Source organism: Podarcis liolepis (genome assembly GCF_965112155.1).
Source record: "Podarcis liolepis genome assembly, chromosome: 2".
Lineage (NCBI taxonomy): Eukaryota > Metazoa > Chordata > Lepidosauria > Squamata > Lacertidae > Podarcis > Podarcis liolepis.
In genome coordinates, this window is record NC_139555.1 from 88,939,567 (window position 1) to 88,967,027 (window position 27,461).

Here is a 27,461-nt window from a genome sequence, read left to right on the forward strand (position 1 = left end):
GAGCGAGCGAAACTTGCGAGCAACTCCACGAGGCGGTCAGAACCAACCGCAGAAGCTACGGCATGGAGATTGCGCCTGCGCTACCCATGTAAGACCACCAGGTGTCCCTGTAGCAGCAGCCCCTGCTCAAGCGCCTCCAAGCTCCCCACCACTCAGCTCCTAGACTTTAAGGTGGGACTGATACACGGGATTTCACTTCCGATTCTCTAAGCCGCACCACCACCACGCCATAACTTCTGACTCTACTTTTTATTAATGCCTAACATGAAGCTGTCCAATCCGTGCCAAAATCTTCAATTCCTTCGTTGCTATCTATGGGACCCTTTTTGAGGTGGGAAGCATTAAAAAAAGCTTTCATGCGAACCCGAAATTTCCCTGCCCAGGTTTCTCTAGCACTTTCTTATTTCTGAGCTCCTGCCCCTCTGCTACAGCTTGCCGGAAGTGACGTTTCCAGGTCCTTAATATCCCTAGCTAGCTAACCTCACAGAAGCTAATATAACAATTAAAGTCTGAAATATTCAGCCAGGACGTTTTTCGATGATAAAATACACGTTAGGGTTCTGTTTAGGAGGAGCAGAGGCTTGAGTGACTCCGCCTTTATGTCCTTCTGTGCTCTCGGTGTGGCTCTCACCCGATCTGCCAGGACCCTACAGCGGCGTCCCATCAACCTTTGCGCCTTCCGCCTTCGCTCTTTCTCTCCGCGCTCGCTCCCTGCGCGGGTGCTGCCATTCTCCAGCAGGTAAGTCCGGGAGATCCGTTGTCATCCTTGCCGGGAGAGGCTCCTGGGAGAACTTTGCCGCTTCCAGGGGCAGCTTGAGGCCTTCTCTGTCGGGGCCGGTCGCTATTTCCAGGCGCGCTGGGGGGGGCGGGGAGTTTGGGGGCGCTCTTGGGGCGAAGCTCGGTTTCCCTTTGCTGAGCTAACTTGGCATGGAGAGGGCGGGAGGCGAGGGCAAAGCAGACAAGCACAAGGGCCTGAAGGCTTAGCCCTCGCTCGCCAGAGTAGCACCATGGGTCCTCCGTGGTGGTCCATGGAGGGGAAACTGGACAGAACTCCTAATAGGGTTTGAGCTTTTCCGACGAGTAAATCTTTATCGAAGGTGGAAGGCTTGGCTTCAAATAAAGAAGTTGCTCACAAACTGAGCTTTTTCGCCGCGGATAATTCAGCTTTCTAAATCGACCTTTGTAACACAGCGCTTAGCACAGTCATAATGTGCATTTAGGCCGAAGTAAACCCCATCGCCTTCTCCTGAGGCTTAAGTGTGCATAAGGTTCTGGCCCTGATTTACCTCGGCTGGATTTTTGTGAGTGCGCGCGCACGTGCAAAATGCAGCACCTTTGGCATAATCTTTGACAGTGGTACTTATTCGGAAGTCAGTTTTATCGGGAAAATTCATAAAGGTGTAGCAGATCAATGTATATTTGTTAATAGACACGAGTAATTTGGGTTCATTCATTTCGTGAGCCTGCTGAGTACAATTTGGTTGGATGCAACCCATAAATATTTCATAGGTGTGAACATTTGTGTACCATCCACCTTCAATCAGCATGTGAAGTGGGATTTAAATTACTGTACTGTCCCTCGCTCAACCTCCATATATTTGGTGGAAGGTGTGAGGATTCTATTTGGGTACAGTGGACACTTGGGTTGCGAATGTTATCTGTGCGGGAGGCACGTTTCGCAACCCACAGCGCGCGCACGGGTCGCAATTTGTTACTTATGCGCATGCACAAAACGATTTAGCGCATGTGCGTGCACCGAAACCCAGAAGTAACCCATTCTGGTAATTCCAGGTTCGGCGCAGTGCACAACCCAAAAACGCGCAGCCTGAAGCTTCTGTAACCCGAGGTATGACTCTACAATTGTAGGCACAGTTGAGGAGCTTTGCCATCAGCCACAACTCCCAAGTGATGGAATACGCAAATAAAACATCATGAGAAAAAGTCTACAGTTAGTTACCATTTTGAATCAGCCCAGTCCGCTTGTATTATATCTGGTTAATGTTACTAATTTTATGAAATATTTTTTAAAATGGAAAACTTGACATGGAAAGATAATAGCAAGAGGATAATTTCTGTGAAATCTTGCAGCTCATTTTACTAGTAATGGGTTTACTTACAGCATATGTTACACAAAGCCCATTCATAATATGTATTTTAGGCCTAGGACATTACTGGCATTTTTTAAAGGTTTCTCTGCACTAAATAGATGTGGGAGAAAATAATTCAGAGGTTCAGCTCTTAATTTGATTACCTCCCAGGACTGGAGAGCTTTTCATGCTCTTCCAGCTTTGGACATGGTAGGGAGAAAAGATGCGCTGCTACAGGGTGGTTTTTGTTTTGTTTTTTAGGGTAATTATTTCCTATAGTGTGTTGATTCCTTAGGTGTGCTCTGTTTTTGTTAGACACGATGCCAGCCCTCAGACCCCTCATCAAGCCTAAGATCGTCAAGAAGAGGACCAAGAAGTTCATCCGCCATCAATCTGATCGCTATGTCAAAATTAAGGTAAGGTGTCCTTTTGATGAATCACCAGATATTAAAATACTCAAGAGTGCCAGCTTGTGTTTTGGTTTTGCAGCACTGACATGGTAATATATTAGATCTCTGAAAAGATGGTGCAGATGTTGAGGTTTTGATATTCTTTCTCCCTGGATTTCTATAGCGTAACTGGAGGAAGCCCAGAGGTATTGACAACAGAGTCCGCAGAAGGTTCAAGGGCCAAATCTTGATGCCCAACATTGGGTATGGTAGCAGTAAGAAGACAAAGCACATGTTGCCTTCAGGATTCAGAAAGTTCCTTGTCCACAACGTCAAAGAGCTGGAGGTGCTGATGATGAGCAACAAGTGAGTTGGAAAAGGGATTCAGGGATGCCATGTTGTGTTTGAAGATTTTCTGGCTTGGTTGCAGGAGTAGTAGTCACAGAATGCAAAAAGATTTTGGGAGTTGTGGGATCTAGCTCATCTCTCACATACCTGTTTTTCTTTTCTTTAATGGGATACTGCTACTAGCCATCTCTTCCCCATCCGTTTCTTTCCTTTTTCCTTTTGGATCTTCCGCTTTTCCTGTGTAGGATTAGAACTCAATCTGTCACTGCTGGAAGGTTTACCACTAGAAAATCTCCTTGTATATTACAATATTAATATTTCTTTAATGTCATAATGCTGAGGGGAGGAAGATTGTCTTCGCGCTTGGGAAGGTCATTGCATCCATTATAGTGTTCAAAGTACAGCAGAGTATCAGTTGGTACCATTTAGGTATCTGCCTCAAAGATAATTCTGTAGAGGTTTAGGGATGGTTGAAATTTGATGTAGGGAAATCCTGGTTCAGATTCCTGTTAGGCAGCCTGGGACAGGTTCTCTGTAAACTCTATCACAGTGTTAGTAGGCTAAAATGCCACACAGAGCTCTTTGAGGAAGGTTATAATGTCCTATTGATTCCCCAGTATCTATTCAGCTCAGTCAAATGGGGAACGGCACAGCTCGGGCAGGTTTTCTTACTGGACCCAATCAAAATGTGCATAACTCTACTGCTGTTTTCCATTCACACCAGCGGGTAATCTTTGGTGTTGTGGTCCCTCCCTTCAAATTACTCCTATCTTTCCTCCGTCTGAGTATATGAGTGGGTATTTCTGTACCTGTGGGCCCAATCAAGGCTATTAATTTTTTTGTATAGTTTTTGTGCAAAACCTCAGTTAAAAACGTTTAACTGCAGTAGATGTACCTGGATTTTGTCTCCAAGGGAATCTCTTACAATGTTGCGATCTTGAGAACATAGTTCCTCTGAACTGGGTTGTTGGAATTTCAGTGTGCCTTCAGCAAGCAGTGGAAATAGGCACACACTCATTGTTTGGACCATTGAAAAGAACAACTCTGGTGTAGCAATAAAGACCACCCACAGAAACATCACACCCATTACAAACTGGCCACCAAAAAAAGTACTTCGAAACTTGCACAGCAGTGATGACGGCAGTTGTATAATGTGTTGTTTTCACATAATGAATTTTCTGTGGCAAGACAAAATAAGATTAAATCTAAAATGGTATGCTGGGATTTTGATGATGTTGCATGGATGCTATGGAAACCTGAGCAGCACCTGCTGCACAATAATCCTCCATCTGGACTGTCCTTGGGAGCTAAGGATCCCATGGTCTACCTTGATCTGGAAGCTCCTTACACATTTTTTCCTTCAGTCTTCTAGTTCGTTTAAGCCTGTGTGTGGTATTGTAACAAATGACTCCCTTATCCTTTCTGGAGTCTTCAAGTTGCATTTAGAACTGAAAAAAACTAGGCACTCCTTTTGGAAGCATACTGCTTCCACATATCTAAATGCATCCAACCCCTATGTCAAAAGCATCCTGCCTGTGGAAAGTGACATTTGAATGCAAAGGCCATTTCTCCTGCGCATAGACTTTAAACAAAGGCATGTTGTTTTTGACATAATAGTACAGTAGCATTTCAACATAATGTCCCACTTGCAGGTGGAACATTTACATTAGGACTGTTGTGCAATTTTCCTTAAAATGTAATTACCCCTCTACTTTCCTCAATACATACTTGACTACTTCACGGACCTCCAGCATCTTAGATTCTCACTCTGCCTTTGCTAGAATTAGATTTAAAATGGTAATGAACTGTTCGTGACACAATGCCATTCTCTTTTATCAGGTCCTATTGTGCAGAGATTGCTCACAATGTTTCATCCAAGAATCGGAAGGTAATTGTGGAAAGAGCAGCTCAGCTTGCTATCAAAGTCACCAATCCAAATGCCCGACTGCGCAGTGAGGAAAATGAATAAATAGTTGTTCTTGTACAACTGTATTTAATAAAAAGTAAAACAAAACAAAAAAGTGTCGGAAAACTGATGTTCCTGCTGTGAGGGTATATAAAAGCAATTTTTGTAACTTCATATGAAGATCAGTTGTTAGAAAGGTAGTAATATTTTATAAACTACTGTCTTCTGCTAACAGATACTGTATTTGCAAACCCACACAATTAACAATTTACTATCACGGAAGAGGTGTACATTAGCAGTGAGAAAAAAGCAGGAATTCTTAAGTCACTAAGCTGTATGCTCAAGGTAACTTCACAGCTTGCTTTAAAACATACATCTTAAAAAGAGTGACTGTGCCAAACAGGTATACCTCCTTTGGAACCAGCTTCAATGAAAGCTCATTTGCATATGCATAGTATGTGAAATGGTAATTACTAAGGTGTTTTGCTCTGAGAAGTTGGGGAAGGGCCATAGCTCAGTGGTGGAGCTCCTGACTAGCATGCAGAAGATGCCAGGTTCAATCCTTGGCATCTGGCGGTAGGGGCTGGGAGGGAACCCTGCCTGCTACATGGCACGGTGGACAATAGGAACTAGGATGGACCAAATGACTTGCTACAAGGCAGCATACCTGTTTATTCTTTGTCTATGTGTTGTGATCTTTCCTGCTTCCTCACTTGAAGAAAGCAGATGCTGCTTAAAATTTAGAATATAACCTCAAATCCTGTACAACCCTACATTCTGTTTTATCCAAGTTGAGAGCACAAGCTTAGTCGTTGCTGGATGGGTAGAATATTGGGTATCTTGGAACTTCCATATCTGCATACAGTGGTACCTCTGGATTCGAATGGGAGCCCTGTTCGCATCCTGAGCAGAACGCAACCCGCATGTGCACGGGTCACCGCTTCTGCACATGCATGTGACATTTTGAGCGGCGGACCCCGGAAGTAACCCATTCCGTTACTTCCGGGTCGCCTCTGTTACTTCCGGGTCGCCACGGAACACAACCTGAAAACGCTCAACCTGAAGCGTATTTAACCTGAGGTATGACTAGTAACAAGCAGTATTTTTGTAGCAACTAACTTGAACTCCTTACAGAAATCAACTTGCAAAAAAAAAGAAAGCTGCAATTGAATCAATACTGCTGATGCATTTATGATCTTTATTTTCATTGGATGTGTTTCATGTAGAACAAAAAAGGTGACACCCTGTTTTATAAATAGAAGCACTTAAGTGATTCACAGACTGACTCAAATGGGGGGGGGAATCCTATAAGTGAAGCTTAATAATCCACGGTTGCAAGAAATTAACATTTTCTCTGCTGTACTGTGAGATTTAAACAGCAGTATGTTGGTATTAGCATTTTTATAACCAGTTGGTGCCATTTCATTATTAAATACTTCATACCAGAAAGATCAATGGTTCTTGGGAGTGACATGCTAACTTTTTGTATTTTAAAATAAATGCTTTGGTATCAAGCTCTCATGGGGGGGGGGGAATAGTAAATACCCAGCAGCTGCATTTAAGAGGTATGTGGTAACAGACGAATATTAAGCATAAGGCATTCCATCATGGAAGATAGTTGGGTTACTTTCATAGTTTAGCACTTCAGTTCACCTGCTACTATGAAAGTCACTCAAGTCAGTGTAAAATTAGCACACATAAAAGTCACTAACTGAGGCAATTATGAGATCTTTATAGCATAACTTCATTTATCATCACTGCTTTATAAAATTCCATGATAGTGCCACCACATCAGTGATTTGAGATATAATTGTCAATGCACAACTTTTGGCAAAAAATCATGATTGTGTATTTGAGCTAAAGAATAAGTGACCTTAAAAGTGGTGTTACCCTATTGATATCAACAGGCCTTACTGTCATTTTTATGTTTCTAAAATCATGCCTGTTTATATAGGAAGTTGTCATTTTTAAAATGACATCTGCATCTAAAATCAGCTCTAGAATATGATTGTCCACCCTCAGCATAGTGGAGTGTAAGGAGGAGGAGAACATTGGGAGTTCTAGCTCAAGTCCATTAATTCTGCAGCAGACAATGAAGTAGAATCCTTTTGAATGCTTTCAAAAAGTGAAGACATTTCTGGATTTGCTCTGATCTGAGAGTAAAATTCTGCCATCACAGGGCTTTTATCTACATCAGGGATGGTCAATAAGGCAGCTACTGCCCTCATTGCCGAGCGTTTCAGTTCATCTTGCTTCTCAAATTCTTGTTTGACAGAACCAGCTTTTACCTAAGAAAAATAAGACATTTTAAAAATGAACTTCAGGCAGAACAAAAATACGCTAATAAAAAAATCAAACTGACTACCAATCCTGTAACTGGAGAAATTGCATTGAGCGAGCAGAAGTCTTTGTGTGAGAGGAACAGCAGCACTGAATAAAACACAGAGATCTTACAATGGCTTATAGCAGAGATTTTCGACCTTTTTGAGTCCACAACTCCCTTGGCCAACTTGCATTCGTTCTGCAGCACCACTGTGGGGCCCAGGAGCCCAATTACATCACTACTTGCTTGCAGAGCTGGCAGCCTCTCACCCTTTTTCAAACAACCTCATTGTGGAGTGTTCCGTCAGCCTCTCGCCTTAGTGTCTTCTGGCCAGCTGCTACTGTCACCACTGGTCTCTGAATTCCCCACCCCACCCCACTCCAAAGAGAGGTGCCTCCCAGAGGCACCATTTGCTTGTGGAGCTTATTAGCCAGGGCTGCTGCAACAAACAGCTGTGCAAGCATTTGGGAGGCAGAGATGAGATGGGGCATCTGAGGGACGGAAGGGAAGAGGGACAGAGGCCAGTGTTGCCTGTGGCACCCAGATCATCATTCAAGGCACCCCAGAGTGCCACAGCACTCTGGTTTAAAACAACTGGCTTACATACAGGATTACCCTCCAGGTGTTCCAAATCCCAGCAGGTCTAGAGGTCAGGGAATACAGGAATTGTATTCCAGCAACCTCTGGAGGGCCAAAGGTTAACTATCCCTGGCTTACAGCACTGAAAGGTAGGTATTCTGTCTAGCCTGAGAATGGAGGACAGGGGATCAAACAGACCTGGAAGCAAACTGCTCAAGGAAATGAAATATTTGAGCTTTCCTAGTGTATTACCTTTGTAGAGCAAGTTGCTCGCAAGGGTTCAACTAGTCGTTCTAATCTTTGTAGGACTGCATTAGGACAGAGTGTTGAAAGGCGAGCCAGCATAATGAAAGTCAGCATCTAAAAAAAAAATATGGGGGAGAAAAAGGAAAAGGCTACATGAACTATTCCCCCCTGAAGATTTTCACTGCTACAATTTCCAGTAACATACGATCACTTTCACACAACAGGTTCAAGCAACCATCATCAGCCTCAAATGGATCACTGCACCAAAGTTCCCATTGTATTTTAAAACGATGGATCTTTCTATGATAAACCAGGGAAGCAAATGACAGAACTGCATTGTTCGGCTGTTTCCCTACTCCTAAAAACTCCACAAGAATGGCAGTGAGTTGCAGGCCGGCAACACTTCCCTCCCTACTTTCCCTTTCCTATGTAGAAGTGATGTCCAAACATTGATCTCCTGAGTTTCAAAACCACTAAAAAGGGTTTCAGTATTTAGGAATATATAGAAGAGCTCATGTTCAAACAACACCCAAGTTTAGGCATTCACTTGTGCACAGGGAGGAAGAAAACAGCCTTGTTCTCTACATGGTGTGGGAGGTGAGCAACCTCCAAACAGCCCTTAGTGAAGTAGTAACAAATGAAATAAGCTCTGCTGCTAATGAAAAGGAGGTAGTTACCCTGATGTCATAATGATCTTTCAAGCCATCCTCCACGTGATTCAAGTACTCGTAAATGTCTAGTCGGTCAAGGCAGCTTTCCAAAAGTGTGTACATGCACTCAAAAGCAGCTTTCCTTACATCAAGGCCATCATCTACTGTGTGTTTGAATGGGCCCATTTCTACCTAAAAAAAGAAAAAGGGGAAATGCTATTATACCTGGTCATTCAAAGAGAGAAGAGCTTTCCAGTAGGCAATATCTGCATGACACCAGTGTCAACAACATTTAAATCCTCTCTTATATATCCGCTGCTGCCTCAAATATTCCCCAGAAAACACACAGTCCCTATCCTGAACAGTGAACTATACCACATAGTTGCCCTGAGGCTACAATCCTAAAAACACCAGGAAGAAAGTTCAGTTTAACACTGAAACTTAAGTGCATAGGATTGCACTGTAAAGCTTAAGACAAGTTGTACTACATGGGGAGAACATAATTTCTTGAATTTTATAAATCATTAGAAGGGATGCCAAAATTTATATATGATGAAATGAACAGATCTAACTTCTGCTAAAGTTTACATGTGCTATATTAGACTTTTCCACCCAACCAATAATAATCACAAATGTCTGCACTCCCCTGCTATACAAAATACAGTGGTGCCCCGCAAGACGAAATTAATTCGTTCCGCAAGTTTTGTCGTCTAGCGAATTTTTCGTCTTGCGAATCACGAAATCCCATAGGAATGCATTGAAAATCAATTAATGCGTTCCTATGGTCAAAAAAAGTCCAAACAAAGCCAAATTTGGTACAACAACAGTTTATTAACTGCTCTTTAAAGTCACACATACTGTAAAGAGCAGTTCAAAAATTAAAGGGAAAATAAATTAACTTTATAAACAAAACATGTCTTTGTTTTTAGACAAAGGAAACAAAGTCGCGAGACGTTTTCGTCTTGCGAAGCAAGCCCATAGGGAAATTCGTCTTGCGAGGCAAATCGAAAACGGAAAAACCTTTCGTCTAGCGAGTTTTTTGTCTTGCGAGGCATTCGTCTTGCGAGGTACCACTGTATTAAAGCCCATTTATCCTTATCCTGATTATTGCCTATTTACGTTGGTAATTACTTTTGACATTAAAGCAAAGACATTATCAGCAAAGCATTTTTTAATGTGTGTGTAAGCTGGGGTTTGAACTGTTTCAGTTGTCAGAAAAACATATGCTACTTCATGCTACTCGTAAGGGCATTAAAATGCTATCGGGTCCATGAAACTAGAAGCCAAACCATATTTTCCTTTTTTTACAGTGAAATTGCTAAACCAAATGTCAATCTATGTATTCTGTTTATGCAATATATGCAGACTTTAGGCAAACGGAACCTATGGAGTTAAACTAGATAAATCCACACACTTTGCAGGAAAAAGCCAAATCACAATATGAAACTGAAATGGATAATATTATCTACATTGGTCCATACCTCCCGTATCAATTCCCTTCTAATCTTGGTTTCATTATACAGGTGGGGCAGTACTGTGCTGAGCTGGTCTCTGATCAGAGTAGGTTTGTTGTGAGCAGCAGAATTAAACATAGCTAAAGCAACACGTCGAACATTCAAGTCGGGATCCTGAAGTGTTTTTAAGAAGTCACCTGCATAGTAATAGTACAAAAAGCAGCTTTTACTTCAAAACCAGCTGGGAAACAGCAACTGGTCACCTTGTCGCAGATGTGGAAGAAAATATTCTCACAAGATCCAGCATGGTCACCTTTGATCAGCATGGGAACGTCACTATGAAATGACAGTCTCACTCCATAAAAGACACAATACCCCATCAACTGAGTCACACCTACAGAAACTGTGAAAACAAGGTGTTGGCATTGTAGAAACAAGCCACCTTAAACCCTCTTTTCTATACTTCTGACCCTGATGCCCTCCGGATGTTTTGGACTACAAGTAGCCCTAGCCAACATGCAGCTAATCCAAAAACATTGGGAGGGCACAAGGTTGAGGAGGCCTGCAGTGACTAGACTAGCTGCATCTGTTATTAACACCATTCCCTTTTTCCTTCATTCTCTGAAAACTAAAACTGGAAACAGAACTCAAATGTATTCGAAATGTCAGAATATATAGCAGGAAGCAATTTCCTTTTGACAAACCTGATCATGCAGTATTGAAATTAGCAGCCTCCACATAAACTGAACTGCAGATGAGAAGTTTTGTCCAAAGCAAAATCTGTGCATGGCTGGAACCACAGGACTTTGCCTTTCTCTTCTCATGGGCCCTCCAAAGTCTGATCTGAAGGAGTTAAGGGACTCTCCAGAGCAGATTTTAGGGCTGTGCAGAGAAAGCCAAGGTCCTGTTGTATGAGCAAAAGTCGTCTTGTACAACCTTTGATTCCATCCATGATTTTTAAAAATTTCTTAATTCTTCACCTATAAGGTGGCTCCAAAAAACTACTAAATTCACCCATCCTTAATCTGTGGATAGATTACTGTAGAAATAACCAAGCCATGTATAGAAACAAACAAGTTCCTGCACAAGGAGCATTTCCATGACAAAACCAGCATCAAAGGACAGGGGGCACTACTATCATCAGGGTTGTTTTGAGTTGTGCTCTGGCACCATGTGTGTGCTACCTGCAATGTAATCAGTGCTCTTCAAGTCCCCCATTAAACCAGGGAGGCGGCGAGGAGGAACCAGGCGTAAACTCAATCCCAGTATGCCTTTCTCTGCTCTAAAGCATAATGGCTAATATATTGAAGGGGCCTTCTAAAACATGCATTCAGCCTTGCAGTTCCACTGATTGTGGTTAAAGAACAACTCCCCTAGATTATTTATTTTTGAGTACCGGTAAATGGGAATTGCAGGCAGTTAAAGCAAACCACTTGTACAGCCACTGTGTATTTGTTTATCGTAACAAAACAATGCCTGGTATTCTGATCACCCAGGGAGGTTTCTGTATGAAACAAAGATTTACCTATGCACCCTTTAAGAAGGGGATCAATGGGCTGTGGATGATCTGAAATGGTGAATTTGATTGCAGTTACTACTGTGCTTCGAGCATATGGTGAACCTGCAATCAAAACAGAGCAAAGAACCATCTTAAGAAGGAGCATAGAGATCAGATAACAACATTTTATTAAGATTGCTATTCAGATTCCGCTACTCCAAAAGACAGACAGACACACACACACACACACACACACACACACACACACACACACCGAGAGAGAGAGAGAGAGAGAGAGAAATCCAAGCTAAGCCGGCAAACAGGAATATTAAGTGTGCATGACATACCTTTTTTGGTACTCAAGTGATGTTACCAGCTGGAGGACTAAAACTATAACTAACTTTACATTCATCTCCCTGCTTAAGCCACTTGGCAGACAGCTGCAGTTTAAGCAGGGTGGTCATCTAATGGTCTAATGAAATAAAAAATTTATGCAGACTGGCAGCAGCTGCACACTGTCAGACGAAGGGTAGGGTAAAGTGACAAACAAATATGCTTAACAGTATGAGCAGAATTTTACTGGGAACATTTAGCCTGGCAAAGTAATACTGTATTGTCTAAAATGGGATTTAAAAAACCTTTCCGGTGCTTTATTCCCAAACATAAACACTGGTTTAAAGAAAAGAAAATCTCTGTTTAATTTCATTCTGGAAGCCCACACCTCTGTGATGACTCCTTAATATTTCCCTCTGCATTAGTCACAGCGATAAGAGCCTACACCCATTTTCTGCAATGCAGAAATTTCCCTCCTAGATGAAGCCCCTTGAAATGTGGAATATAGCCAATTGCTCCCCCATTATATAAAGATAGTCATCCACAGAGCTGCACTCAGACAATTCTGTCACAATAGCAAGCCCAAATAAAATTGGAGCCCTCTTCCACAGTATGCTTACTTTATATACAGTGGTACCTCGGTTTACAAACTTAATCCATTCCTGAAGTCTGTTCTTAAACCAAACACGTTCTTAAACCAAGGCATGCTTTCCCTAATGAGGCTTTCCACCACCGGTGCCTTCCCATCGTTCGGCTTCCATTCATAGACTGAGGTAAAGTTTGCAAACCAGAACACTACTTCTGGTTTTGTGAAGTTCGTATACCAAATGGTTTGTTCACAGGACTGTTCATAAACAGAGGTACCACTGTATAGAAGTATTTCTATAATGTATCACAAAATAGCAAGACAGCGTACACTGATAAACATACTTTTGGGGGGGGGTTACAGATAATTTTTAAGGTGACTTGGCCTAGTGGTTAACCCAGAACTGCCCATTATATTTGACACCCCTCTGTCAGGCAAATGTTAAGACATCTGAAGAAAACCTACTTTGTTAATACCCTACAGAATATGGTTTCATTAGGAACGTACAAATGTAGAAGAGAACGAGTGTTTGCCCTTTTAAATAAAAACCTAAGGGGTTTTTTCTCTTAAAAACAAATACTGTAGTTTTTTCTTCATCGAGTCATCTATATACCAGAATAGTCTCCCCCACCCTTTTTTGTTGTCATTTTGTTCTCCTAGCTGGAATATCTCTCTTGCCTTTTCTCCTCTGAAGCTACACACGCATCAATATACAGAAGAGCCAACCAACAAATTATTATAATTTGCTGCAGCATCTAGCGACCATCTACTAATATTATAAAAATGAATGCAAATGCATAGTTTTTAGTAAGTTTTGTGAGTTTTAGCTGAGTTTTTATGTCCAAGGTTATTATCCACCGAGAGCTCTTTGATTAAGCCATCTATAAATCCCTCTAACTAAAATACGCCAAACAAAATCACTTATCTACTGGAGAGGGAGGCCCTGCCACTAGTTCCAGCTTTAAGGCCTGCCCATGGAGACACCACCTTGGGGGCTTCTACCACCTGAGGCAGTTGCTTCACTCGACTTCATTAGTGGGCTGCCCTTGCTGCCACAGCACTGGCTCAATGACAGGAGTCAGGAAAGGCACAGGGGGCCTTAGTGCCGACAGCATCTCAATAGTGCTACAGTTGGGCTTGGCCTCATTGTTACCTGATGACAGCTGTTTTTTCAACCTGGGCAGCAGCTGAGAAGGATTCACCACGGTCAGTTTCCCCAGGCACTCGGCGACTACGTTGCGGGTCCCTTCCTCAGTGCATTCGCAGTGTTTGAAGAGCAGGGCCCAGATGTCCTCCACGTAGGGTTTCAGGCTCTCTCCCGGAGAGGAGCTGATGACTTCCTTCAAGGAGTGGAGCAGCAAGTATTGCCGTTTAGGCTGGCCTCCAATCTCTTTGAGCATGAAGGGAAGGTACTCTTTCAGGCTGCCCGCACTGATGTTGCCCAGAGCGTAGGAAGCTGCCGATTTCACCTCTTCGCTGGGCGAAGCGAACGCATCCAATATCACAGCTTTGAGCTCCTTCTGAGCGCTGAGGTTCGTGGTGCGTCCTATTTCGGCCAGGGAAAGGAAGGCCAACATTTTGACAGCAGCGCTGGACTTGGGATTCTTCACATCCTGAATGAACTGGTTGACCACCCCGGGTGCTTCTTTGGGGCACACGGAAGAAAGGGCTGCCACGCACTTTGCAACAGAGTGATAGGCCTGCTTATGTAAATTTGCAGGTGCCCCACCAGGGCTCGAAGAGTATATAGGGCTAGTCAGCTGCTTCATCAGTTCTGCATAACTCATGTTGACTGTCTTAGTTACAACCAACGCTTGGAAGAAGTCCACAATAGCTTTCAGGGCCCCGCCTTGCATCAGAGGCGAGTAAACAAGCTGAAAGAGTCCCGAGAGAACTGTACCACTGATCTTGGACAGGGACGAGGGATAAACCTTAGCTAAGGTTGTAAGGAACACGATAGCCACCTGAGAAACGTGCATATCGTTCTCACTGATTAAATCAGGGAGCTCTACTAGAACACATTCAATCATGGCCGGCTTGAGGCTGTCGCTGTAGTTCTTGATCAAGATGTCGAGAGCCGTCAAGGTACTCAGTTTCAAGGCACGCTGATTCTTTCGCAAGAAGGAAGCCAAAATGGGGAATCCTTCTGCAAGAATGGGCCTCAAGTCTATTCTGAGCGGGGAGCTGGCAATTAAAGTTAGCGCTTTGACTGTGGTCAGTCGGGTTATTTCGTTTTTCAGCCTCTCCAGGAAAATCTTCAAGGTTGGCTGGAGATCACTGCTTAGGTAATCTCCAAGGTTGCAAACAATCTGCCCCATGCAAGAGATGGCCCGTTCTTTCACCTCCTGGTCAATGTCAGCAGCTTTCAACCTCTTCAGAGTAGCAGAGAAGAGGTCTCTCACATAGGGCTTGGCATCAAACGTACAAGGCACATCCAGGGGCCGGATGATTTTCACCAGCTGCTGCGTAACCAGCAGAGCTTCCGAAGTTATCTTGTAAAAGGGATCCCCTATGCAAATCACGACGGGGGGCAACAGGGCCTTAACATGTGGGTGGAACACATCCCGGGAGTGGTTGCAAAGGACGACGTGAAGGAAAGACAGCGTATCAATCTTCATGTTGGAGGAGCTGGATTTATCAGTCAGGGAGAAGACAATGCCTGTTTGGAGAAAGTATTAGTCAGCTTGGTTCTATTTTTAGAATACAAAGTTAGCTTCAGACAGAATTAAACTCATACAAAAGAGAACTGGCAGGGTGGGGATTTAGTCACAGATAAATTTGCATTCTTTAATAATTTGCACCTTCCGCACAATTTGTTTCATGTACAAATCCCTTTGGGTGCCTTATAACAGCTTACAGAAGTCATTCCCCTACTATATAGCTCCTCGGAGGGCAGGTAAACTCTGCTCTCTCGCCACACTCCAATTCTATCTAAAGCAAAGGTGTGCTGGAACAAGCTCACCTCAGAACTGGTCACCTGCCATGTCTATGCCAGTGACAGCTCTGAGCAAACACTCTGGCTTGAAGTGATGTGTGCCTCCACTTTGTATGAGAATTTAAGATAAGAAAGGCAATCTACCCCCAACCCATGAAGTTCAAATGGATTTTTAAAGGACTAGATAGTACCAACTCTTGGCTTCTGCAAAGCCAATGGTAAAATATCCACCAACTTGTTCTGAAGGAGCAGAAGGTCAGCTATGTATGTAAAAGAAGCCACTGTCATATGGTTTAGGTGCATCACATTTGAGAATGAAAAATATTCTATACTGAAAACCTTTTGCCCTGCTACGTCCCCTCCCTCCTGACAAGTTTTACCAGGTACTAGTGCAGGTATGTGATCTGCAAGGCAACCAGGAAGAACATTAGCCAGTTCTGTCAGGAGAGTGAAGCACCCCTGTCTTGACTTGACACTCTTCTCTTTGAGCTGCTTGTGCAAGGCCTTGACGATGTTTGGAACCTGTAAGGTTAGAAAGAAACTCATTAGTAACCCAACACGAAGCTAAAGAAGCAAGTGATCCAAGTCTAAGACTAGGCATTAATCATTTAGTATGGAATGGGAAGGGGAGCCAATTTGCAAATGGTTTCTGTTATGCAGGAAAGGTTATAGTCGTGGATTGTTTCTTCATAATATTCATCTATGTGGACATGGGTGAGCTTCTCAGAGGGGGGCAGGAAGCAAACACATAGGGGATCCAATTCTTTTCAGATAAGGTTTTTCACATGAACTATTCTTCCAAAGGGATGTTTTTTAAACAACAATAGCAAGTGTACTGTGTGTCCAAACGTTTGGACAGGAGCCATTTTTAAAACTTCAGATCCACCAAAATGTTCCCCCAAGATCCACGAAGTAGGATCATTCCAATCAAGTACATTTCAAATCAATGCATGCCCTATCTCTGCAGGCACTCAATAGCCAAAGACCCCATTGCTATCAAGCTGAGATATGGATTCAGAAAGTGAAACACAACTTTTAAATGGCAGCTAACATTTTGCTCACTTCAGAATAGTAGCTGCTTTGCTACAGCTGCTAGAGAAATCATATTGTTTTGAAAACAATGCAGTGGGTGCTGACGACGAGTTATTTTCTTACTTCATTTTCACAGCACACCACATTTTCATAAGCTGACAGAATTACGTGAATGTTCAAGTGGCAGAGCGTATGCCCACACCGCCTGGGGTGGGCGCATGGGGTGCACCCCCAAGGGAGGCGGGGGGGCGGAGCCTACCTCCCACATACCACAGTTCAGGAGAGGAGAGGGGAGGGGCGGCGAAACTGCCACTGACTCTTTTCCTGCTCTCCACCCCTGGGTCACACCTGACCCAGGAGCGGAGCTGCTTCAGCCAGGCTCAAGGCATGCCACAGCCAAGGAGGGTGGGCTGGAGCCTTGCCGCCAACTCTCCTGCTCCCCCCCCAACTCCTATGCGAGACCTGACCCCAGACCAGAGCTACAGCCAGGCACAGCTTCTTAGCACACAGAGCCAAGCTCCAATGAAGGTGCCTGCTGTGGAGTTGCCTGGTCACTCCCCCCCCCCCATAAAAATTGCACCTGGACCACGGCTGCCATGACCTCCCCGCCATGCTAAACCAGTGCACCTTTCCTCCAAGGCGTCTGCAGAGAGGAAGGGCTCCTCCACAAAATAGTAGGCTGCATCTTCCTGTTGCTGCTGTCTATCTACTTATGGAACCAGATCATCATATCAGAGCAAGCTTGTTCATCATCAGTTGTCTTAAGGGCAACAGATCTCCATTTGAACCAACAGAGTTCCATTTGAACCAAGCCAGTTAGTCTAATGTAAGTTCATTGTTTTGAAACAACCTTGTTAAGCCAGGGATATGGAATCTTTGGCCTTCCAGCTCCCATCAGCCCCAGCCAGCAAGGTCAGTGGTCAGAAATGATGGGAGTAGAAGTTCAGCAAAATCTGGAGGGTCGCAGGTTCCCCATCTCTGTGCGAGGCAGGGTCATCTCTTCAGGCCCCTGGCTCCCTGCTCCATCACTCACCTGGTTCTGGAGCATGGTGAGAGGTATATCCTCCTTGCTTGCCTCATCTGAAGCATGCAACCAACTCTGAATGGGCAGCGTTTGCTTCAACAAAGATATATAAGCACAGAAGATGTCTGCTTTAACATTCTCCTCCCTTTCCTTGAACCTGCTTATTAAAGCCGGTGAGAGTGTTTTGTAGAAATCCTGCAGGAGGTCGTGCCTGGTGCTGACAATAGCCTCAAGGCACTTCGCCGCAGACCTGCGAACTTTCCAGCTAATGTCATCATCGTCACTGTACTCATCGTCACTTTCTAAGGAGGAAAAGTGGAAAACCAAGCATTAGGAAAGTGGAAATGTAGATCTTGACTACTTTAGGGTGTAACAGGTCTACATCTTATTTCTCTTTTTCAAACAAAGAAACACAAGGCGAACAATGGGACAATAAACCATTGCTTCAAATCTTCCCGTAAGACTGCAGTACAATAGGATTTTGATATAGTTTTCCGTCCAGTTAGAATTACAAGGAAAAGGGACAGAGGGCCGTGTTGGACATACTTCAGTACAGAAAAGAAACGTAAAAGGAAAAAGGTCAAGTTGGTTGCATGTCCCAGCAAGAACAAGAGAAGGGGAATCACTCTCTTTCCTTCTGCTAGCTGCTGGACAGACTGGCCTCTCAGTGGATCCTGCTATGGAGGAACAGAGTTGAGAAATAGCCAGTCTCAGTCAACACAATGGGAAGAAGCTTGCTATCTCTCCCTCTCATTCAAACAACTGCAGGGCAGGGGGTTGGACTCGATGGCCCTTGTGGTCTATTCCAACTCTATGATTCTATGAAAAGTAGGCACTGGAGGACCTATCTGAGAAACAGGAGCCAAGTGGCCGTTGATTATAGCTAAGCCAGGCCTCACTGCCTCTCCTGCTTAAAAATGAAAATAATTCATTTCAGCTGATCTATTTAAACCCATCTTGCAGGTGCTCCAAAATCAACTTGGACATGTTTTTGGAGAGTGAATTTACAGTTACTTCAAAAGCGATGAACATGTTGTTTTCATGTTCTGCTGACCATGGAAAGATGAGTCTCTCCATGCCAGCCTCTGGGTTGGATGGCTCAGGAAAGAGACAGAGAGGTTTGAAAGGTCTGTTCAGGATACTGATGGGGCAGCCCAGGATTCTCTGAATATATCACCATCAGATTCCTAAGCATGCCGTACCTTGTTCCTCATCCTCCCCATTTTCAGTTTCCATCATTTCTTCTTCATCCTCCTCCTCGTTGTCATAGTTATAGTTTGGGTCATAAGTGATATATTTGAGGCACAATGCTGTCACGCTAGGAAGGTGAGGGCCAATTTCTTTTGGACACCTTTGAAAATAGCAAGAAAAGCTCAAATGAAAATGGAATAAAATACCTAATTCAATAAATAGTATTCTCCATACAACCAATTAATAACAGTCTCTGTCACCCCCAAGGCTTGAAACACCTTACATCAGTTTCAGAAACATCACCATACTTCTTAACTGTGAATGATTGCAACTATGAGGTCTCAAATGCACACATGACCCTCTCGAAGCGCTGCCTATTCATTTCAACAAAAAGGCCAGATTCACATGCACAAAGGAATATGTATGCAATCGGGGTTCTACTGAAATCAATCTGGAAACTGATATTTGCATAAAATCATTATCTGGACCAGATACAATTCCACAACTGGACCACTCTAGGCAGGATCACAGGAGAGGTTCAGTGTGTCAAAATTTCCCTTAACAGTTATTCAAAGCACACGATCTCTTTTCATAATGCCCGATTCAATCTCACTCTATTCCTGTCTTTTTTAAATGACATAAGCCCTTTTCTTCATTTTATTTAAGCTTTAGAACAATGAGGAAAAGGAAGTTATACTCTTCCCTGAAAACAAACTATTGGGGATTTCAGCTGCAGAAACATGACTCAAGTTTCAATTATTTTAGAACTGCGACTCTTCACTACAAAATTTCCAGATCCACCAGATGTGTCCTGCTTGATAGGTCTCCATTCAGTGGTAAGTCCCTTTCCAGCAGGTGTGGTTATATAACATAAGGAAGTCATTACATAGCCATGCAAAGGGGCCAGACAACCATCTAGAAAACATCACTGGAGGGCTCCTGAGACACAATTCCCTTAACCAGAATAAAATCAGATCAGATAGCACAGATTTCTGGATAGCACCTTATTGAAAAGCAGACCCTTCACAACCACACCACCCCCCCCAAAAAATACACAAAGCAACACGGCATGCTGAACTTTGCATGTCACGGAAAACCAGACCATGATAAACATACACAAACCTTCTCACAAAAGACTCAAAGGCCTGGAAGCAATATTCCCTCAGCTCATCATCCTCAACGTTGCAGTACTGAACAATTAAGGGGATCATCTTTTCCAGATAGTCTCCTAGAAGACAACGAAGGAGTGAACCATTAAACATAAATTTTCCTAGGCCTAGTGAGTAGTCAGGGGGCTCCAGATAGTGCTGGAAGTAAAATCTGAAATATCATCAGTTTTTCAGACATATCATAATGCATAACTATCTCTACAACGTGAAAGGGAGCCCTTATCCAGTTACAGCAGTGCAATGGCAGTTTGCATGTTAGAAATCAGTAGATCTGGGACCACATAAATCCAAGAAAATAGTAGCAGCCGCAGTGAGAATATCTCCTTCATCCTCAATTTAAATCACCTGCTGAAGTTTTTTTTATTGCTTACAATTATCCATTTGGAGCAATTTCCCAGCTCATTTGCTGGAGCCATCTGAATTGATCTGTTCTGTATATATCTTTGACACTTTCTTCACTCCTATTCTTTGCTAGTGGCCTGTTAGAATCTTAGGCCAGAAAGCTGGGCTCTCATACATCTGGGCATCTTCCAGCCCCATTGATCCTAGTGTAAAAGGTTCTTAGCTTACCCAAGCAATAAACACTGCCTTTGGCTCCTGCTTACGCCGTAACATACTCAAAGTTGCTACAGCAGGAAAAGATGTTATGGTAGTACAACTACCGGTAGATCCCCAAGATATTAACTCAGGAGTTCAAAATAGGCCCAGGTAAAAATCCCACCTCACTAGAGGAATGAAACCAAGAGCTAAGGGGGAAATATAGGCATAGAAATCCACTTGGGTAACAGCAGTCACAAGTGGCAAAGCCTTCGCAAAAGAAGACTTACCTATGCGGTGCCCAGCCTGCCTGCTGATTCCAGCAATACACTGGATGTATGTTCTGGTGGTAGATGTGGAGTTGTTTCTCTTCAGCTCTGCTAAGAGGTGCTCCATAAGCTCTGCAAAGATGTTCCCATTGCAAGTCAAAACCAAGTGGCCAAGGGCAATGATGGCCCTTTTGCGCACGGCCAACCTGGGACTTGTCAGCTGAGGAAGGAGGCAGTTCAGGATTGAGGAATGGAAGGAATACAGAGTCCCCCCTAACCTGCAGCCATGGGCAAGAGACATAGGAGACTCGTGTCAGCATAACTCCTCGCCAAATAGCGGCCACATAAACACCACGAAGAAACAACTTGCTGGCACTTCTCTACACCTTTCTACAACAAAATGAGGAACAGAATTCACATATTTTCCTATCAACATAGTTTTTAAGAACAAGTTCATTAAAACCGAGTTATGAATACTGCCTGAATTGATTTTTCTCTAACGTGTCATTCGCTTGGTGCCAGGAAATAACACACTTAGTAAAGCGTAATAATGCTTCTGTGCTCTTCATCTCTAGAAAGCTGCTGCAGATGCACCCTACTACACAACTGTTTGAAACATTTTCTTTATACCTGCTCAAAATATCTGACAAGATGTCAAGAGCTTCAAGCTGCACAGAGACATCTTCTTGCTTTCCAATGGCTCCAGTAAGCTGGGCTGTGATTTTTTTGCATACGTTGGCTGTCATAGTGGAACCTATTAGGGTGGGGAGAAAACCAGAATTAAGGGGTGAATGAATGAAACTTTATTTGCATCAGCCATCGGCCATAGCAACAAAAAAACAATGTGATATACACAGAACAAAATAAAAAGTAAATTCTATAAAACACAGTTTAGGTTCCTGAATCAGCAGTCAAATAGTAGACCTTATTCTGATTGCCCCAGCTAGAAACCTGACAACCTTTGCAGTCATCATCTCCTCTTGTTCTGCCAAGAGAAACGACACTGTGGCAGTGGTTGGGCGACCCGGAATGGTCAACAAAAGAGGGGAATTAAGGGGTTAGAAAAAGAACAAGGAAATATATCTGGCAATGCTTCAAATGTAGATTATCTTCCTTCGACTACGACAATTTTTAGTCAGAGTGGTGAGATTTGCATTAAGTCCTAGTGTAATTTTCAACCATTTCATTTCTAGCTTTAAAAGTAAAATAAACCCTTTCCACTCAGGACATGAATGCATTTCTGTTTAATAGCTTCTAGGATTTGGAAAAGGAATTTTACAAAACTTCAAATAGGAGAGTTCGGGTTTTGGTTTTGTGCGTTTTACCTGTAGATGGAGGAGGCAACTCAGAAATGACCGTCTTCAGCCCAATACTGGAGATGTCCCGGAGCTGTTCCTTATCCGATAACATGTTTGTACACAGTGTATCAACAATTGTTTCCACCTGATATTCTTTTACTTTGCTCACCAAAGGGCCCAAACTGCAATGCCAGGGTGAGGGGGTGGCAAGGAAGAAAGAGAGAAGAGGTATCACACATGAAATGAAGTTGTTTCCATTAGAAATCTTCTGCAGACAAGGCTTGGAAGATGACAGCTATAAAGGAAATACTGTACTCATGGGAGCAAACATAGGAACTTGCCTTATACCAGCGGCATCTATCACAAGGCAACACTGGGAGATGGCAAGTCAAACAAAAAAAAGTACAGCTTTCTGTTGCAAGCAAATATGCACACACATATGCTGTAGGATCATCCATAATCCCCTCAAGAGTTGTGTCTGTGGACAGGATCAGCAGGCAAAGAAACTGAACCTACATTGTGTGAAACAGCAAGTTTTCATACAGGGTGAAAAGCAAAATACAAGATGACATAGCCCACGCAAAACCTGTCCAAGCCTCCTTTGGATTACTTAGCAGTTTTACGTAAAAAACCCAAGTACTGCTGTAGCTGATGTAGAGGGGTCTTACCATTTGACGGCCAGGTTTTGCACCTCCCCGTTTTTGTCTTCAAGTAATTTTAGAAGCATTTTCACAACTTTTTTCTCACTGTCTTCGTCTAGCTTTATGGAATCTTTCTGCAGTTCCATCATCAGGTCATTGGTAGCCATAAACCTGGGGGGGGGGGGCGAAACACACATCAGCAATAGGTTGTGCTGATTGGCAGAAGCAGTTCCAATTTAAAAGGAATGAAAGATTAAAATCCATAGAGCTGGAGTGAAAGGAAGAACAAACCTTTACCAACAGTAACCAATCCATAGATTGCCTACTAGTTAAATCAATATACAGAATCCCCTTAACTAAAGATAACCAGGCATATGGAAGCAAAGTATTTACTTAGCTTAAACCATTTTTTTATTTTAAAAAACCTCAATCTTTCCAACACAACCACACTTAATTCTGCACATACTACATGACTGAAGAGATGTGCATGGTTTAAGTATTTACAGCAGCAAAACACCAATGGGACAATGGCATGTTCCATCTGTTGCACAAAAGTGGAAGCAGCTCTGTGAGCCTTCACTAGCTGAAATAGTTATATTTATCTTCCCATCTATTCTCAAATGCATGGTTTACAATTAGAGAATGTTAAGTATTCTCCTTCATTAACAGAATGCTACGGGTGCTAGCTTATACCAAAGTGCTATGCCAGACACAAAGCCAGCACTTTATCAACGGGTGCTGGAAGAGGCAGTGCTACACAGAAACAAAACTTGGTCCACACCTCAGTGTTTAATATTGGCACTTCCCTAGAGATACTAATACCTATTGCAAAACATCGTTTCTCCGGGATCATGTACAAAGTGCAGCTCCCAATGCTGCATAATCTCCAGCCCTAAACAGCCATTCTTAATGTACCATTTATCTTTGCTTGAGAATCATTAGCACATAATTTGGACAGGGCAGGGGAAGCTGTTAATATTTGGCAAAATCAGATGCAAAGGACTCCAAAGCTTTCAGTGAGGGATTAGCCTTGAGAATTGGGACAGGATTTTCTACATATTTGGGGATAGGGTGAAAACTCACAGAAAGGCATTATTTGCAAATGCTCCATATATAAAAGTGAACAAGTAGCGTACAGGGAGCAGACCCAGGCACACTAAAGAGCTGACCATTTCAATGGCACCCACAAGGTGCTTACTAAGAACCTGTGGTGTTACAGGTAAGGCGTTATCACATTTCATAGGCCAAGCCTGGCTTGTGAATTCCTCACAGCTGGTCTGTGCCACAATCTAAGCTGCCTGAACTTCTTTCTGTCATCTTCTCTGCATTTTTTACTCTCTTCCATATCTATATCCAGGGCTTTTTTTTCCAGCCAAAGCTCACAGGAGCTCAGTTCCAGCACCTCTTTTTCTAGAAAAGTAGCACTGTCTAAATCCACTTTGGGGAGAAGAGATGGAATAAATGGAAATGAAAGGCTTCCTTAGGAACCTAGAGTTATTTGAAATGTACTGTATATGAAAATATACAAAGCCCCAATCAACCTCTCCTACCCCCTTTGTTGCTGTTGCAAAAACATGAACAGGGAAGTGGGGAAAGAGAAGAGGAAATAAGAGGAGCTCTTCCCACACATAGTTCCTGGAAAGGGCAGGCAGAGCCAAAGAAGTATGCAATATGTGGAAACATAAATACATTTGGCCCATTGCTCCAACCTTAGTCCTGCAGCTGCCTCACCACCACCATCATGAAACTAGTCGCCAACCACAATATTATCCACTGTGTTAGCTAGCTGCAAGCCACACAGGTAGGATCTTCAAAAATTAGGTATATAAGGCTGAAATCTTATATACTCTTACCAGGGAGTACGTTCCACTGAATTCAATAGGATTTACTTCTGAATAGACATAGATAGGATTGTGCTGTAGGTCAGCATCAATATACCTGTTTTTTGTGGTTGCTGAAAACCTTATAGGTATACCTAGGCCCATACCTCACCTGAGTATAGTGACTCCACATGTGGCATTAATGAGATCACCCAACACTCTTTTCCATCTTCCTCTGTTTTCTATAGAAAACAGAGGAAGATGGAAAGGAATTGCTGAAACAATTAATAGAAGTGGATTACAAAAGGGGAGGTGTGAGGAGGTCGTTGAAAATAAGCGAATGAAAGATAAGATATTGAAAATGTTTGAGGTGTTTTTAAATTGCTTTTGTTTGTTTTTGTTTTGTTCTGTATGTAGTGTTTTTGTATTGTATTTGTATTGGGTTTTTTCTCTCTTCTTGTTTGTAGTGTTGTGTTGAAACTGTTCGAAAAGTAATAAATATCATTTAATAATAATAATAATAATAATAATAATAATAATAATAATAATAATAATGAGATCACCCAACACTCAATGCTGTGCCAATGTGATGCCCTTGGCCTGCTCCTAACGCCTCAGAGTGGGATGTTCTATCAGAGTAGAAGTCGTTACTCTTCATTCTCATCACACATGGACTAATCACAGAACCTCACAAGTTTATGCCTTAAAGCTGCCACCTAGACACACCTACTCAGAAGCAAGTTCCACTGAAATCAGTTGGGCTTTGTTCAGAATATATTCATTTAAGATCAGAATATAAGAACTTTTAAAAATACTTGTTTGGAGTTAATTATCCCATTAAGGTTTTATCTAAAATATTTAATAACTACAGTATTCCTTCTGAAGACTTTTTTTAAAAAAGGACTTCTGCTTAAAACTGGAATCTCAAAAGAGCTGAACTCTCAGTTATAAGTAACCACCAGAAATAAGGTTAAAATAGTAAGCTTTCAAAATACACAACTCAGATATATAATTGAGACACTGAGAAAAATGAGTTAAACTGGTTCAGGGCCTTTAATAAATTCACAGTGCAACTGTTGGCATGCTGTCTCAGAAATCAGCCCCAGTGGATTCAATAGGGCTTACTTCCATGTAAGTGTTTACAGGAATACTTTATTTCCAACACATATTATACACACAGTAAAATAATAAGTGTACTGTATAAACAATTATGTTTATTCACCAGGATATCACCACACTGAAATGTAAACATATTTCAATATCATTTCCCCAAATAGAATCAAATTCTATTCATGAGTACAGTAAAGGTAAAGGGACCCCTGACCATTAGGTCCAGTCGTGACCGACTCTGGGGTTGCAGCACTCATCTCACTTTATTGGCCGTGGGAGCCGGCGTACAGCTTCCGGGTCATGTGGCCAACATGACTAAGCCGCATCTGGCGAACAAGAGCAGCGCATGGAAATGCCCTTTACCTTCCCACCGGAGCGGTACCTATTTATCTTACTTGCACTTTGACGTGCTTTCGAACTGCTAGGTTGGCAGGAGCAGGGACCGAGCAACGGGAGCTCACCCTGTTGCGGGGATTCGAACCACCGACCTTCTGATCGGCAAGCCCTAGGCTCTGTGGTTTAACCCACAGCGCCACCTGCATCCCCCCATGAGTGCAGTAGTCAAGTATAAATCACACTGGTATTAGAAGGTGATGGGACACCATACCAGCCCAATACCGTTGGCACATCAAGCACACGATAGATACCCTGATTCCTCCTCACAATTCTGAACATAGAACATATTTTTTTGCATCCCTCAAGTACAGGTAATCCTAACAAGAATCCTAGTGCTTGGATTTAGACCAATTTAGGCCATACATTCCATGGAAATCAAAGGTATTTCCTTCCTTCCCTCTGGGGAATGTTCAACTCTATTAGCACCATACTCTGGAGGGCAGAGCTACAAATCCTCTTTTACACATTTGGTGGCTGATTTCCCACCCACTCCTCTTACTTAGTCATACTGTACAGTGATTCCTTCAAATATACATTCTATGTAGCCGTAACCTACAGCCCATTTTCAGCTGCTGCTTGCAAGACTTGGGTGCATCTTCTTCCAGTTACAACTGAACTTCAGTTTGGTTTCCTCCAAACACAAGGGCTTAGTTGGCTATTATTCCCCAGCTGTGCGAGATCAGATTTGTTTTTCTTTAAAAATGCACTGAAGGCGACCAATCGTCTCCCAAATGGTAACAGCTGATTAGGAAGATTCCCCACCCACTCCCACCATGGCCCACTGCAGCTGTCTAGCAGCAGTGCATCTCTACCTCTGTCTCGGAGGAGGAACATAAAAGGTTATCATAACATCAGCTACCCAGTGAGAAATTTTAGGACAGCAGTATTCTCCTTCTCAACCCTGGAAGCCTGCAGTACGTTTCATATCCGTCTTATTAACCCTGTCTATAGATACAGCAATCACTACAGGCCCCATGGTATAGGGGGGAGGGGCGATATTGCATTGACTACAGCCAGTGAGCCTCCTTAGTTCACATCATCCCCTTTATAAGGGCGTCCTTTTTCAGGCGTAGGTATTTTTAAAAAGCCTCCCCCTCTTCCACAACCCCCTCCCTCTAAAAGGCTTGCAAGGAAACACACACACGTGTGTGCAATCCAAAAGCCAACAACATACGAAACCTCAAAACATGACTTTACAACATGCACCCACGCATAACATTATATGCACCAAATGTTACCAAAGCTTGGGTCCTACCTAAAATCTTTGTCGGTGGATGTCATCTTCTCCAAAAGGTTGGAGATGTGATAGGATATGTTAGTCATCTTGGACAGCTGGCCTTGGAAGACGATCTCTTCTGTGCAGCCTGTTTTAAAATATTATATAGGTGTTCACGAAGGAGTTGAAGTTTCTTGCTGCCCTAAGAAGGGGTTCCTTCTGCTGGAGATCTGCATGGAGAATATGGCGACAGGAGGGACACCGTGAGACGGGGGTAGTGTTTTTCCTCTCTCTTTTCCCTCCCTCTCCTACCCCCTCCCCTGGTTAGAAGTCGCTGGAAAAGCTGAGCCCCTGCACTGTTATCATAGGATATATATAGCCTATAGTCGGGGCTACGGCTGGGCCGAGGGCGCCACCTACTGGC

The 27,461-nt window shown here is 43.0% G+C and overlaps 2 protein-coding genes across 2 annotated transcripts; one reads left to right on the top strand and one right to left on the bottom strand.

The window, feature by feature from the left end:
- The first annotated feature begins 607 nt into the window (after nt 1-607).
- On the top strand, nt 608-4,845 carry RPL32 (ribosomal protein L32). Its single transcript, XM_083487051.1, has 4 exons — nt 608-739; nt 2,403-2,503; nt 2,661-2,842; nt 4,664-4,845. The coding sequence occupies exons 2-4, from the start codon at nt 2,408-2,410 to the stop codon at nt 4,791-4,793; spliced, it is 408 nt and encodes a 135-aa protein (XP_083343177.1). The 5' UTR covers nt 608-739; nt 2,403-2,407; the 3' UTR covers nt 4,794-4,845.
- Nucleotides 4,846-5,896: 1,051 nt separating this feature from the next.
- On the bottom strand, nt 5,897-27,461 carry LOC310699365 (cullin-associated NEDD8-dissociated protein 1-like). Its single transcript, XM_083487050.1, has 15 exons — nt 27,077-27,461; nt 22,523-22,666; nt 21,882-22,036; nt 21,187-21,310; nt 20,578-20,834; nt 19,704-19,809; nt 18,593-18,741; nt 17,400-17,692; nt 15,715-15,856; nt 13,553-15,058; nt 11,508-11,603; nt 10,010-10,179; nt 8,556-8,720; nt 7,885-7,992; nt 5,897-7,018 (listed from the first exon to the last, which is right to left on the bottom strand). The coding sequence occupies exons 1-15, from the start codon at nt 27,142-27,144 to the stop codon at nt 6,791-6,793; spliced, it is 3,711 nt and encodes a 1,236-aa protein (XP_083343176.1). The 5' UTR covers nt 27,145-27,461; the 3' UTR covers nt 5,897-6,790.